Source organism: Antechinus flavipes, chromosome 5 (genome assembly GCF_016432865.1).
Source record: "Antechinus flavipes isolate AdamAnt ecotype Samford, QLD, Australia chromosome 5, AdamAnt_v2, whole genome shotgun sequence".
NCBI lineage: Eukaryota > Metazoa > Chordata > Mammalia > Dasyuromorphia > Dasyuridae > Antechinus > Antechinus flavipes.
Window position 1 is genome coordinate 61,865,460 of NC_067402.1, and position 15,734 is coordinate 61,881,193.

The window sequence follows — 15,734 nt, forward strand, 5'->3', positions numbered from 1 at the left end:
AGTAATTAAGGTGGTGGAGAGACCACATTTCCTGTGATAGGAGAATTAGTTGAAGGAATTAGGGACACTTAACTTGAAGAAAATAAAACTCGGGGGATATGATGGTTTTTCTGGGATTGCTCCCATGAAATTCAGAATTCAAGGGTTTTTGTGATCTAGTAAGAGTAAAAAGAAAGCTACATACAAAATAGAATGTGATAACTGCATCAAAGAGGTACAAATTGTTAAGACAGTTTTGAGGACAAAGTCTTCTTTTAGCCATTCAGTAGCTTTTAACTTCAAACACATTTTAATAGTAGAATTTAATAATAACTTTAATGTAAGATGCTAGTTATAATGAATTACTTTATTATTCCACAAAATGAATATTTAGTAATTCCAAGAACATAGAAATGACAGACAAAATATTATTTCTTAGACTTTGATGAGTCAAAATACATCCCTTCATGGCCCACAGCCATCATTTAAATAAACCATTGAATTGAATTCAGAAGAGTTAAGAAAGGCAGTATATATTAATTTGCCTTAGTAGTGAATAAACATAACCTTGTTAAGAAACTTCAAATGTTATAATTGTAAAGTGCCTATAGATTCTCCTTCTCTCTAACCTGATTTCTCTGTGGTTTCATTCCTCAATTTAAGCATAACAAGGTTTCTGGCTGAGTCTCTAGGGAAAGAGATTCAAGTTGGGTTGTTGTGACTCATAGGTCTGATGTATTCAGGAGCAAAGCAGATAGACTAAGGAGCTATGTACCTGTCCTGCATTAAATATGCCTAGTGAAGTAATAGAATCTGGGAAATTAAACAACATTTTTTGAATGAAAGATCCTGACTTATCTTTTGATAACACAATCAAATCCTTCCTTAAATTAAATGAAGAACTTTCCCAGAAAAAAATATCCAATTATCTATGTGCTGACTCAGTATAGCTTTTTAATGCTGTAGTCTATTACCTAAAGATAGTGTTTAAATAGACCATTGACTGTTTTCATAATTGTTTTTGGCAATAATGTAAAATCTTCTTGAACAAGGATCTTGTGAATGAGTTTCAGAAAGCTCTCAATATACTATTACTGCAGTAAAAAATGCAATCAAAAGGCAAGAGGCAGCATATAATTGTATGCATGAGATAAATACAAGAAAGTGATTTTCCATTGTTTAAAATATCCCAATCACAAAAGATGAGATTTGTCTAATTATCAATAATTGTCTGCAGATTTGTCTAAGTTCTTGGTGTTTTTCCCTGAAGGAACAATCCATACCAAAGGCATCTGTGACATACTTGAAAATTTCCTCCCAAGATCCCCTATTTCTTTATTAGAAAAGAAATTAGAATGTATTATAATAAGAGATCTGTTGTACATTTAATCTTACTTGCATTTAAAAAATAGCAAACTTCTTCAGAAGAAGTGGTCCTTGATTTTTGAAGTAGCCAAGCATGTAAGAAGAATAGTACTAAATTTGGAGATAGAGAACCCTAGATATAACTCTAGATTTTCTATTTATTATTTAGTTACTTGTATGAATCACAATGGGCAAGCCAATTGTCCTCCCTTGGTCTCAGTTTTCTTTCCTGTAACAGAAAGATCTCATTCAGCTTTAAATCTTATAGTTCTAATTTCCTCTGGAAGAGCTCTGTGCCACTTTTGCAAGGTTTTCTTGTAACATTTCTATTATTTGCTTTTTCAGGGTTTTGAAGGTTTTCCTTTCACGAACAGCCCAACGTATCCCTTATATGACTGGTGGCCGGGTCATGAGGATGCTGGCAGTAATTCTCCTGATAGTATTTTGGTTTCTCATTGGTTGGACATCAGCTGTGTGCCAAAATTTGGAGAGGCACATCTCAATCATTGGACAGGGGCGAACATCAGACCACCTCACCTTTAATATGTGCCTCATAGACCGTTGGGATTACATGACAGCAATTGGTATGTGATGATTTTCTATAATTATTTTAAAATTTTTATTCTCCTTTTTTTCTTTTTCAAAAGATGAAAGATAATTTGTTGGGGAGTCTTAAAAATGTACTTTCATAGCTAAATGCTTGTACACGATTTCACAATGAAACTTTAGGGAGACCTCATTATAAAAAAGGTAAAGATTGAAATGATGAGCAAGGATAAAAACTTCTACCTTCAAAGTTATATAGCATGATATAATGTATGGGGATGTGACTTCACAATTAGAAAGATTTGAATTCAAGTTCTGCTGTTGATATGTACGCTCTAATATAATTATCATCATGGTTATAATTACAGAATAGTTGCTGCTCTGCATTGGTCAAATGGGAATGAAAATTTCTCAATACTGCAGAGATCTGGGGGCAGCTAGGTAGCATAGTGGAAAGAACGTCAGTCCCAGATCAGGAGGATCTAAGGTCAAATCCAGTTCCAGAAATTTACTACCTTGTGACCCTGAGCAAATCGCTTAACCCTGATTGCCTCCTCACTCCCACAAAAATAAATAAGTAATATACATGCCTTCCCCCAAAAAAAGAATCCCCAAAGTATTTCTAAGAGGAGGGAGGAATGGTAGAATCTAGTTAAAAAAGAGGACTTTGAAGAATGAAAGCACTTTTGTAGTGATCTTTAAAATTCCAGTTTACAGCAATGGAGGCTTTCCTCTTAATTTAGAAAATCTGTCTGTTGATTGAACCAGTTCCAAATGATCTTGTGATGAAGAGAGCCATCTACACCCAGAGAGAGGACTGTGAGAACTGAGTATGGATCACAACATAACATTCTCAGTCTTTTGCTGTTGTTTGTTTGAATTTGATTTTCTTTTTCATTTTTTTTTCCTTTTTGATCCAACTTTTCTTGTGCAGCAAATATGTATACATATATTGGGTTACTTAATATTGAGGGGAGAGTGTGGAGGGAAGAGGGAAATTTAGAATAAAAGGTTTTGTGAGGGTCAATGTTGAAAAATTATCCATGCATATGTTTTGAAAATAAAAAGCTTGAATAAAAAAAGAAGATCTATCTGTACAGTGCAACAGAGGAACTTGTTCAGGCAAGTGGATAACCTGCAGCATACTCTCTGCTTTATCTGTTGAGTGGAAGGAGAAGTGGACCATACTAATATTTTTCTAATAATTAACGTTCACTGTTAGGAGCTCTCAAGCAAATCTTATCATCTGACTTAGTATGAATGAAGAGAAATTTCTTGTTAAATTTCTGCTTGACCAATATTAAATTTGAAAGAACCCTTATTAGAAATTCTCTGAGGGTCTGATACCAAGCAACAAGGTCATATATTTGCCATAAGCAGCTGTGGATAGCTAGAGGGAAAAAAACCCAAAACTGATCTTGAAAAAGAACCATTTATATTTTATGTGCTAACTAGCTTAAGGTGGAAATGTAAATACAAAATATTCAGGAAGCAGCAGATTTATGAAAATGCAGAAAATAAATCTTTGGGGACCTAAAAGCACCATAAATTAGACATTACAGCCATCAGATATTGTACTTATTTAATCTTATGTGCCAGAAGCATCACGAGGAATGAAAGAAAATTATGAATTTTATTTCTCTCTCTGTTGGAAGGTAATATAAAGAATGTCTTCCTCTAGGGAGGGCATTTTTGTGTAAAGCATAAAATTCCCACATGTTCCCTCCAACGTTTATTGACAAATGTGTATTGAATGGAGAGTACTTTCCTACATGCTAATCAATGTCTTAATATGAAATTCCACTGCAAAAAACTTTTTTTTCTTTTTAGCAATGACTTACTGATCATGACTGACCAGTCCCAGGCATACTCTTGACCCTATGTTATCTTCCTTTTTCTTTCTGTTTTCACAGAATTCTGAAAATCGGGGATATTAGGGTCAGAATTGTAGAGGAGACATAATCTATCTATATTAGAGTTACATTATTTAAAATATAATGAAAATATATTCTGGATCATTTTGGAGAACAACTTCCATTATGAAACATGTTACTAAAAATTAAATTCAATTAAGTAGCCACTGAGCAAGCAACTGGAGAGCAAGGTCTAGGAAAATGGATCTTGATAAAAAATATACACACAATATAACCTTGGAAGGTAAAATTATTAATACTTAGGGATCTAGAAAGAGCTGTAATACCAGGTAGCCCCTGATCTGAGACCTGAAACAAGTAGGTTAGGATTATGATTATTTTTAAGAGATCCTAAGCTCCCCTCACATTACAGGAAAAGAAATGCAGGTAAAACCAAAGTAAATAAAATTCCAAATTACAGAAATGTTAAAAAGCCAACTTTTTAGAAAGCAGAAAGCAAGATGCATCTATATTCGTATAATATGTAATAGTGTGAGGAATAACATCTGACTTATGGAAAAGAATGCAGGTAAGACAACAATCTTTAAACTGTTTTGTATTTTTCAAAGCTATAAGTATATAATATTCTATCACTCAATTAAGTTAGGAAGATTGATTATTCAATCAATAAGTACCAGTTAGTTAAATATCAGGATTTATTGAAAATCTACTGTGCATTTCACAGTGTGCTAGGTGCTGTAAGTTGTTTGTAAGTGTGTATGTGCACATATTTACTCTCTACAAAGAACTTATAATCTAATTATGGAGAGAAAAGTAACTCACATAAAACAGAGCATAAGTAAGGGCAAATTAACATGGTATTGATTCTCAGTGCAATATTAGCACAATATGCAGTATCATCAATATGTGCTTCAATAAACAGAGAAGGTTTCATGGGAAGGTTGTTGGGGGCTTCTAGTTAAAATTTTGAAGTGAAATGATCTGGGAAAATCCAATTCTTGCAACAAACATGTAATAAATATCTAAAAGGGCAGTAGATGGGACAATGATCAAGAATACCAAAGAGAAACACCAGGAAGCAGTTCCATCTAGTCCAGAATGGAGCAAAATGGCAGCGAGATGGCCCAAAGAAAAGAGAATTGGATTCCAGAGTTAGGTAGTTAAAAATATAACTCTAGGGAGCCTTTGAGGAAGCCCCAAATCAGTCTGAAATCTAACACCCAACTGACTGGGGATGATACTTGGGTAAGGAGATAGAGATAGATTGGGACTGAGCCACAAGAAGAGATATTCATCTGGTGCTAAATGGAGAGAACCAAGAGAATATTGTACACAGTGGCAACAGAATTGTGTGATGATCAATTCTGATGAGCTTGGCTCATTTCAACAATGAGGTGATTCAGGTCAATTCCAATGGTCTTGTGTGGAGAGAGGCATCTGCATCTAAAAGGAGGGTTGTGGGGACTAAATGTGGATCACATAGTATTTGCACCTTTTAAAAAAGAAGAAGAAATGTTCATAAATCTGCAAAAAGGGCAAAGCTTGGTTCTTCATCCAGAAATACATCTACATTGTAGAGGTGATAGGAGTTCCAATCTAGGAGTTGAAAATAATGGTTTACGTAAAAAGAAGAAACCTGCAAGTTAAATAAAAATCATTATGAGTTAAGAGAAGCCCAAGAGATAATCCCTGAAGATGACATTAATTCTATAACAAATACAAGTAAAACCTTGGAATAAATAATGATTTGGTCACAAAGACACTAGAAATGGCTTAAACAAAAATAAATGTAAAGATAAAAAAATTTAACTTAGAGATCTCAAAGGGGAAAATGGAATGAGTACATATAATTTAGAAGATAAGGGAAGAAAGTTTGCCTAAATAGTGGATTCACTATACCCCTAAACTATGCTGAAACCACTTTGAAAAATAATAATTTTAGAACATGATATTCCAAAAAGCAAAGCCTTGCACTTAAGAGTAACAGCCTAAAAACTGAATGTAAGTCAACAGATAAAAAAGTAGAGACAAGACAGAAAAAAAATTTCAAGCATTACTAATTAAAAAAACAGAACTAGATAGACTCTTTGAAATATAAGCACAAAATAAGAGAAATTATACTAAACCTCAGCCTTGATTTGTAAAATTTGGATTAGCAGAAGAAAAGGAACAATGTAAATGATGGAAATATTATAAACAAAAGGGATAGATATAAACAAAATGACCACACAGATAAAGAAGAAAATTCGCTAAAGCTAAGCTTATTGCTAGAGAAATAATAAAAAAAAAAGTTGTTTAGAAAGGACAGTGGTATATCATGGAAGTCCATGGAAGGCAGGCAAAGAAGGAACTCAATTCAATAGACAGAAGGGGACATTATAAGTTTTTGCACACAAAAATGTTATGTGCTGAAAGCAATGTTTTATGAATATTAATATAATGTCGTGAAGCAAATAAATGATGAAAATAATAAAAATTAATTTTAATCTACTTCATTTTAATATAGTTGGTTAAGAAAGAGAAATGAAAACAAGAATTAGGGAGTTCAAAAAAGAAAAAAAATATTAAATGTGAGATAAAAGAGAAAAACAGGAGACAAAATACTGAACACCATAGATGAAATACAGAAGAGTGTACAGTTAACTATCCATGGACTCTGAGACAAATCCAGATTCACAGGGAGACTGGGTGGAGGGGAGAGAGAGAGAAAGAGAAAGAGAGAGACAGACAGAGACAGAAACAGAGACAGACAGAGACAGAGACAGAGAGACAAATAGAGAGCCAGAGACAGAGACACTGAGACACAGAGACACAGAGAAAACTCACAGAGATAGTACAAATCACCAAAAAAACAGGTTTTTTTATAGATCAATATTCCCATATTATGGCCATTTAGGATGTTACTGATAAATTAAAGTCTTTTTTTGTATTTTTAAGACTAGATTAACTGTGGGATTATCTCCTCTTCTGCACTTATGGTTTGATATGGTAAGAACAAACCTTCATGGAGATTCACTGAAGGTTTCCCTTTACTTAGTTCATTGCAAGTATCATCAGTAAATCTTATGCCACACTTAAGTAAAGCTCAAACCGATCAAACCAAGCCTCAGCACTATTACTTTCTTCCCATTGGTCAATAATAGATAGGAATAATTTAATAATGAAATAAATAATAATAAATGTTAAGCAAGCACCTAGTTGAGTCTAGTTCATTCTGTTCATGCTGCTACCCCTCACACTGGCATCTTGTACTGATAATCTAATAAACCAAAGCCAAGAACCTAGGCAAAGAAAGAAAATTAGAATGGTGGGTCATGAGGAGGAAAGAATGGAAAAGGATTTGACAGCGAGAGGAAGACTGTCTTCATGGATCTGTATCCCTCTGAAATCGAATTCTTCAGAGAAGACTGGTGATGTTTTGCACCAACAAAAGGGAAATAAGACAACTTTATATTTTTTATGGAACAATAAGGAACCAAAGGAAAACATAATTAGAGGCCTTTAATGAAGTGAATGGTCTCTTCCTGGTCTCTGCTAGTCCTGTTCTATTTCTCAGAGAACTTTCAACTTATTTGTTATTGAGCTAATCAAGAAACAAAGCAAAACATAACAAAGCAAAATTGGCACATAAGTAAAGTTGGTCTTTGGTCTCATTCCATTTTTCCTCCCAGTCTCCTCCATGTCAACATCTCACCCAACCAAAATACCTGTACCAAATACCTTATTCTATTTCATTCCACTTCCAATTCCTTCATTCCAACACCAATAACCTTATCCTATTTCAACAGGGTTTTATTTTCTTCTAGCTGTTAAACTAATCCTAGCCAACGGGTTTACTGGTGGGAACTTATTTGCATTTGCTTCTTGGAGAGTGGAAGGCAAGTGGTAGAGAGCTATTTAAGGTTATAATCTGCCCAGCACTCCTTCCATCATACCTGATAAGTATCTTCCTACTCTTAACTCTTTTGAAGGCCAGCTAGTAATATAATAATATATGCTTTCACACAGCAGTAAACTTTCCATTTTGGCCCCATTTTCAGCAAGATAGCATCCAAATGATGCTACATTTAGCTTCCTTGAATTTAACATTTTCTAGTACATAACATATGCCCCCTTTCAGCTCCTTGAATACATATTTCCGTAAGTAACATGTTTACCACAACATTTTCCTGTGCAATCTGTACTACAAGGATACTGCCAAATGTCTTTAGTCAGGTAGTGAGCTAGGGCTATTGCTTGGGAAGCTACCAACATTCTTTGGTATGATTTGTTGCTCCTGATTTCCTGGGGAGAACATTCTCTATTCTTTTATTCTTCTTGCCATCCTGCTTCATCTTCCTTTGCTCTCTGACATTCAATATTTTTCCTAATATGTGGTGTCTTGCAGTGAACATATTACCCCAAATGTGACCTGACAGGGATAGATAGTTGAGATTCTCTACAAAGAGCATTGCATATTTCTCTTTCAATCCAAGATTTAAAGAGCATTGAGATGACTATTTATTCCTATAATTCTGAGTACACTGAAACGCTTAAGTGTTCAACTTTAAAATATTATTATTGGGACAATTTATTTTCTTGGTGTACAGTAAATTGTGCTATCTTGAAAATAAACTGAGTAGAATAGTCAACTATAGTAATCTAGTGTTTGACAAACCCAAAGATTCTAAATTTTGGGATAAGATTTCATTATTTGATAAAAACTGCTGGGATAACTGGAAATTAGTATGGCAGAAATTAGGCAAGGACCCACACTTAACACCACATACCAAGATAAGATCAAAATGGGTCCATGACCTAGGCATAAAGAACGAGATTATAAATAAATTAGAGGAACATAGGATAGTTTATCTCTCAGACTTGTGGAGGAGAAAGAAATTTGTGACCAAAGATGAACTAGAGACCATTACCAATCACAAAATAGAAAATTTTGATTATATCAAATTAAAAAGCCTTTGTACAAACAGAACGAATGCAAACAAGATTAGTAGGGAAGTAACTAACTGGAAAACATCTTTACAATTAAAGGTTCTGATAAAGGCCTCATTTCCAAAATATATAGAGAACTGACTCAAATTTATAAAAAATCAAGCCATTCTCCAATTGATAAATGGTCAAAGGATATGAACAGACAATTTTCAGATGAAGAAATTGAAACTATTACCACTCACATGAAAGAGTGTTCCAAATCACTATTGATCAGAGAAATGCAAATTAAGACAACTCTGAGATATCACTACACTCCTGTCAGATTGGCTAAGATGACAGGAAAAAACAATGATGAATGTTGGAGGGGATGCGGGAAAACGGGGACATTGATGCATTGTTGGTGGAGTTGTGAACGAATCCAGCCATTCTGGAGAGCGATCTGGAATTATGCCCAAAAAGTTATCAAACTGTGCATACCCTTTGATCCAGCAGTGTTTCTATTGGGCTTATACCCCAAAGAGATACTAAAAAAGGGAAGGGGACCTGTATGTGCCAAAATGTTTGTAGCAGCCCTGTTTGTAGTGGCTAGAAACTGGAAAATGAATGGATGCCCATCAATTGGAGAATGGCTGGGTAAATTGTGGTATATGAATGTTATGGAATATTATTGCTCTGTAAGGAATGACCAGCAGGATGAATACAGAGAGGCTTGGAGAGACCTACATGGACTGATGCTAAGTGAGATGAGCAGAACCAGGAGATCATTATACACTTCGACAACGATATTGTATGAGGATGTATTCTGATGGAAGTGGATTTCTCTGACAAAGAGACTTAACTGAGTTTCATTGGAGAAATGATGGACAGAAACAGCTACACCCAAAGAAGGAATACTGGGAAATGAATGTAAACTATTTGAAAATAAACTGAGTAAAATAGGCAATTCTAGTTTTTTGAATACTCAAGAGACAGAGAAAAAATGTGTAGCAGCAAGCACATAGCAATTATCACAGCAATATTTTAATTATAATACCTTTTTATTTTTCAAAATTCATAGAGATAGTTTTTAATTTTCACTTTTGCAAAGCTTCATATTTTAAATGTTTCTTTCTCTTTCTCCTTCACTCCCTTCCCTAGAAAGCAAGCAATCCAATATAGGTTAAACATGTGCATTTCTGCTAAATATATTTCCACATTTGTCGTGATGCATGAGAAAAATCAGATCAAAAGGGGGAAAATGAGAAAGAAAAAAGCAAACAAATAAAAACAATGAAAAGGTGAAAATATTATGCTTTTGTCTAATCCATTCCCATAGTTCTCTCAGGGTGCAAATGGCTCTTTCCATCCAAAGTCCATTGGAATTGCCTCAAATCACTAATTGTTGAAAAGGGCCAAGTCCATCACCATTGATCATCATATAATCTTGTTGTTGTGTCAAATATTCTCTTGGTTCTGCTCACTTCACTCAGCATCAATTCATGTAAGTCTTTCCATGCTTTTCTGAAATCAGCCTGTTCATCATTTCATATATAACAATAATATTCTATTACATTCATATACCATAGTTTACTCATTCCTCAACTTAAAGATATCTACTCATTTTCCAGCCAGAACAAAAAGGGCTGCTACAAAAATTTTTGGATATGTTCATCTTTTCTCAGGATACAGACCCAGTGGAGTCTGGCTCAAAGGATATGCACAATTTTGTAGTCCTTTAGCACAGTAAGATGTTGTAACAATTAATTTATAATGTAGAACTCTGTCTACTCTTTAATACCCTGAAACTGTCTCCTATGGGCTCTCTCTAACTGCTCTTAATTCTTTTCAAGTTAAATGAAAAAATGATTTCATTGCTAGGATGACAGTTAGCAAATGACCTCAAGATTAAGAAGACCTTGTCGGACTTCCGGTTAAGATGGCGGAGAGGAGGCACACAGCTGTGTAAGCTCCACGCTTTCTCTCACTATCCATTTCATTACAAGCCTCTGAATTAATGCTTGACTGAAAAAAACCCCACAAATAGTTACCAAGAGAAGCCATCCTTGGGATTTGCCAAGAAAGGTCTGTCTTTACTGGAGGGCTGGGACGGTTTTAGATCGGGCGCAGGCGGCGGGCAGTGCCAGTGAGAGCATGGGAGCAGACTGGAGAGGGGGTGGGGAGTGATTGCAGCCGTCTCTGCGGGGAGAGCCTCGCTACAGGACTGGATACTTGGCTCCAGCAGCAAGTCAGCAGCCCAGCAGATAAGCTAAAAACACCGGGTTTGAAGAATACAACCCCAAACAGCTGGAGTCTCTCAGGACCTGGCCGCCCCCGCCTTCCCCCCCCCCCCCCCCACAGTGACTCAGCACGCTCTGGGATCTCAGAGCGCAGGCGCAGCACAATCCTGCTAGTGCCTCACTGCTGCCCCCTGCAGTCTGTAGAGGAAGCTCGGTAACACACCCAGCCCCTCCTCCAAAGAAAGACTCCAATTTTTTCTGTTTTTCTTTGCTAGTTTGTCTTTGATTATTAGACAGAATGAGCAAGAAACTGAAGAGGACTTTAACCCTTGACAGCTTCTATACAGATAGAGAGCAGACTCTAAACCCAGAGGAGACTAAAAACAGACAGTCCCCAGGTGAATCCCCAAAGGAGGAGATCATCTGTTCCTCAGCACAGGTGAACCTCATAGAAGTAATTAAAAAGGCTCTCACAAGGGAGCTAGAAGAAAAATGGGAAAAGCAGAGTGAGGCTTGGCAAAAGGAGAGGGAAGCTTGGGAAAAGGAGAGGGAGGCTTGGCAAAAGAGCCTAGAGAAGTCAGTTAAAGAGAGAGTGGATAAAGAAGTAAAATCCTTGAAAAATAGGATTGGTGAACTGGAAAACAAAATTGGCGAAATGGAAAAAAATTCCACAGAACAAAAGAACTCAATGGGACAATTAGAAAAAGATTTTTAAAAAGTGAGTGAAGAAAATACCTCACTGAAAATCAGAATTGAACAATTGGAATTGAATGACTCGAGGAGACAAGAAGAATCAGTCAAGCAAATCCAAAAAAATCAAACAATGGAAAAGAATGTGAAATACCTTCTGGGGAAGACAACAGACCTGGAAAACAGATCCAGGAGAGACAATCTGAGAATCATTGGACTCCCAGAAAAGAATGATGAAAAAAAGAGCCTGGACACTATTTTCCAGGAAATTATCAAAGAGAACTGCCCAGAAGTCATAGGAACAGAGGAAAAAATAAACATTGAAAGGATTCATCGATCACCCACTGAAAGGGATCCTAAAATCAAAACACCAAGGAATATAGTGGCCAAATGCCAGAACCCTCAGATGAAGGAAAAAATATTGCAAGCGGCTAGAAAAACCCAATTCAAGTATCAAGGAGCCACAATAAGGATCACCCAGGATCTGGCAGCATCCACATTAAAAGATCGAAGGGCCTGGAATATGATATTCCGAAAGGCTAAGGAACTTGGTATGCAACCAAAAATAACTTACCCAGCGAGAATGAGCATCTTTTTCCAGGGAAGAAGATGGACATTCAACGAAGTAAGCGAATTTCATCTATTTCTGATGAAAAAGCCAGAACTTAACAAAAAGTTTGATCTACAAATATAGAACTCAAGAGAAATCTAAAAAGGTAAAGATTAATCTTGGGAACTATATTTCGACTATATAGATGTATAAAGAATACATGTATACCTTGTTCTAGAAATTGATGTGGAAAGGACATTGTACCAGAAAAAGGGTAAAGTGGGGGTAGTACATCTCATGAAGAGGCATAGGAAACCTATTATATCTGAGAGAAAGAATGGAGAGGGATGAATATAGTGGGTATCTTACTGCCTTCAGAATTGGCTTTAAGTGAAAAATCTTAAGACATATTCAATCTATGGTGAAACTTCTCCCACCTCATTGAAAAGTGAGAAGGGAAAAGTGAAAAGGGAAGGAATAAGCTAAGAGGAAGGGAATACAGAAACTGGGAGGGAAAGGGGTAAGATAGGAGGAGGAACTCTAAGGCGGGGGGAGGGATACCAAAAAAGGGAAGGCTGTGAGAAGCAAGTGGTGCTCACAAGCTTAATACTGGAAAGGAGGGAAATGGGAAAGAAGGGAGAAAAGCATAAACCGGGGTTAACAAGATGGCAAGTAATACAGAATTGGTCATTCTAACCATACATGTGAACGGGGTAAACTCCCCAATAAAGAGGAAGCGGTTAGCAGAATGGATTAAAAGCCAGAATCCTACAATATGTTGTTTACAGGAAACACACCTGAAGCAGGGAGATACATGCAGGTTAAAGGTAAAAGGCTGGAGCAAAATCTACTGTGCTTCAGGTGAAGTCAAAAAAGCAGGGGTAGCCATCCTGATCTCAGATCAAGCTAAAGCAAAAATTGATCTAATTAAAAGAGATAAGGAAGGGCACTATATCTTGCTAAAGGGTAGCATGGATAATGAAGCACTATCTATATTAAACATATATGCACCAAGTGGTGTAGCATCTAAATTCTTAAAAGAGAAATTAAGAGAACTGCAAGAAGAAATAGACAGTAAAACTATAATAGTGGAAGATCTTAACCTTGCACTCTCAGAACTAGATAAATCAAACCACAAAATAAATAAGAAAGAAGTCAAAGAGGTAAATAGAATACTAGAAAAGTTAGATATGATAGATCTCTGGAGAAAATGTAATGGAGACAGAAAGGAATACACTTTCTTTTCAGCAGTTCATGGAACCTATACAAAAATTGACCATATATTAGGACATAAAAACCTCAAACTCAAATGCAGTAAGGCAGAAATAGTAAATGCGTCCTTTTCAGATCACGATGCAATGAAAATTACATTCAACAAAAAACCAGAGGGAAGTAGACCAAAAAATAATTGGAAACTAAATAATCTCATACTAAAGAATGATTGGGTGAAACAGCAAATCATAGACATAATTAATAACTTCACCCAAGAAAACGATAATAATGAGACATCATACCAAAATGTATGGGATGCAGCCAAAGTGGTAATAAGGGGAAATTTCTTATCTCTAGAGGCCTATTTGTATAAAATAGAGAAAGAGAAGGTCAATGAATTGGGTTTGCAACTAAAAATGATAGAAAAGGAACAAATTAAAAACCCCCAGTCAAACACTAAACTTGAAATTCTAAAAATAAAAGGAGAGATCAATAAAATTGAAAGTAAAAAAACTATTGAATTGATTAATAAAACTAAGAGTTGGTTCTATGAAAAAACCAACAAAATAGACAAACCCTTAGTAAATCTGATTAAAAAAAGGAAAGAGGAAAATCAAATTGTTAGTCTTAAAAATGAAAAGGGAGAACTCACCACTAACGAAGAGGAAATTAGAGCAATAATTAGGAGTTACTTTGCCCAACTTTATGCCAATAAATTCGACAACTTAAATGAAATAGAAAAATACCTCCAAAAATATAGCTTGCCCAAACTAACAGAGGAAGAAGTAAATATCCTAAACAGTCCCATCTCAGAAAAAGAAATAGAACAAACTATCAATCAACTCCCTAAGAAAAAATCCCCAGGACCAGATGGATTTACATGTGAATTCTACCAAACATTTAAAGAACAATTAATTCCAATGTTACATAAACTATTTGAAAAAATAGGGATTGAAGGAGTCCTACCAAACTCCTTTTATGACACAGACATGGTACTGATACCTAAACCAGGTAGGCTGAAAACAGAGAAAGAAAATTATAGACCAATCTCCCTAATGAATATTGATGCTAAAATCTTAAATAAAATATTAGCAAAAAGATTACAGAAAATCATCCCCAGAATAATACACTATGACCAAGTAGGATTTATACCAGGAATGCAGGGCTGGTTCAATATTAGGAAAACTATTAGCATAATTGACTATATCAATAACCAAACAAACAAAAACCATATGATCATCTCAATAGATGCAGAAAAAGCATTTGATAAAATCCAACATCCATTCCTAATAAAAACACTTGAGAGCATAGGAATAAATGGACTTTTCCTTAAAATAGTCAGGAGCATATATTTAAAACCATCAGTAAGCATCATATGCAATGGGGAAAAACTGGAACCTTTCCCAGTAAGATCTGGAGTGAAGCAAGGTTGCCCTCTATCACCATTATTATTTAATATCGTATTAGAAACACTAGCCTCGGCAATAAGAGTCGAGAAAGATATTAAAGGAATTAGAGTAGGCAATGAGGGAACCAAACTATCACTCTTTGCAGATGATATGATGGTATACCTAGAAAACCCCAGAGATTCTACTAAAAAGCTATTAGAAATAATTCATAATTTTAGCAAAGTAGCTGGCTACAAAATAAATCCCCATAAATCCTCAGCATTTTTATACATCTCCAACAAAACCCAACAGCAAGAGATATAAAGAGAAATTCCATTCAGAATAACTGTTGATACCATAAAATATTTGGGAATCTATCTACCAAAGGAAAGTCAGGAATTATTTGAGCAAAATTATAAAAAAGTCTCCACACAAATAAAGTCAGACTTAAATAATTGGAAAAATATTAAGTGCTCTTGGATCGGCCGAGCGAACATAATAAAGATGACAATACTCCCTAAACTAATCTATTTATTTAGTGCTATACCAATCAGACTTCCAAGAAAATATTTTAATGATCTAGAAAAAATAACAACAAAATTCATATGGAACAATAAAAAGTCGAGAATCTCAAGGGAATTAATGAAAAAAAAAATCAAATGAAGGTGGCCTAGCTGTACCTGATCTAAAATTATATTATAAAGCAGCAGTCACCAAAACCATTTGGTATTGGCTAAGAAATAGATTAGTGGATCAGTGGAAAAGGTTAGGTTCACAAGACAGAATAGTCAACTATAGCAATCTAGTGTTTGACAAACCCAAAGCCCCTAACTTCTGGGAAAAGAATTCATTATTTGATAAAAACTGCTGGGATAATTGGAAATTAGTATGGCAGAAATTAGGCATGGACCCACACTTAACACCATATACCAAGATAAGATCAAAATGGGTCTATGACCTAGGCATAAAGAACGAGATTATAAAT

General features: G+C 35.4%; 1 protein-coding gene across 1 annotated transcript in view; it reads left to right on the top strand.

Moving 5' to 3' along the window:
- The window catches only part of GPR158 (G protein-coupled receptor 158), a 434,246-nt gene that overhangs the window by 391,493 nt on the left and 27,019 nt on the right, over positions 1-15,734 (top strand). Inside the window, exon 7 of the mRNA XM_052000262.1 lies at positions 1,690-1,928. Within this exon, the coding sequence (XP_051856222.1) occupies positions 1,690-1,928 (239 nt within the window). The remainder of the gene's footprint in view (positions 1-1,689; positions 1,929-15,734) is intronic.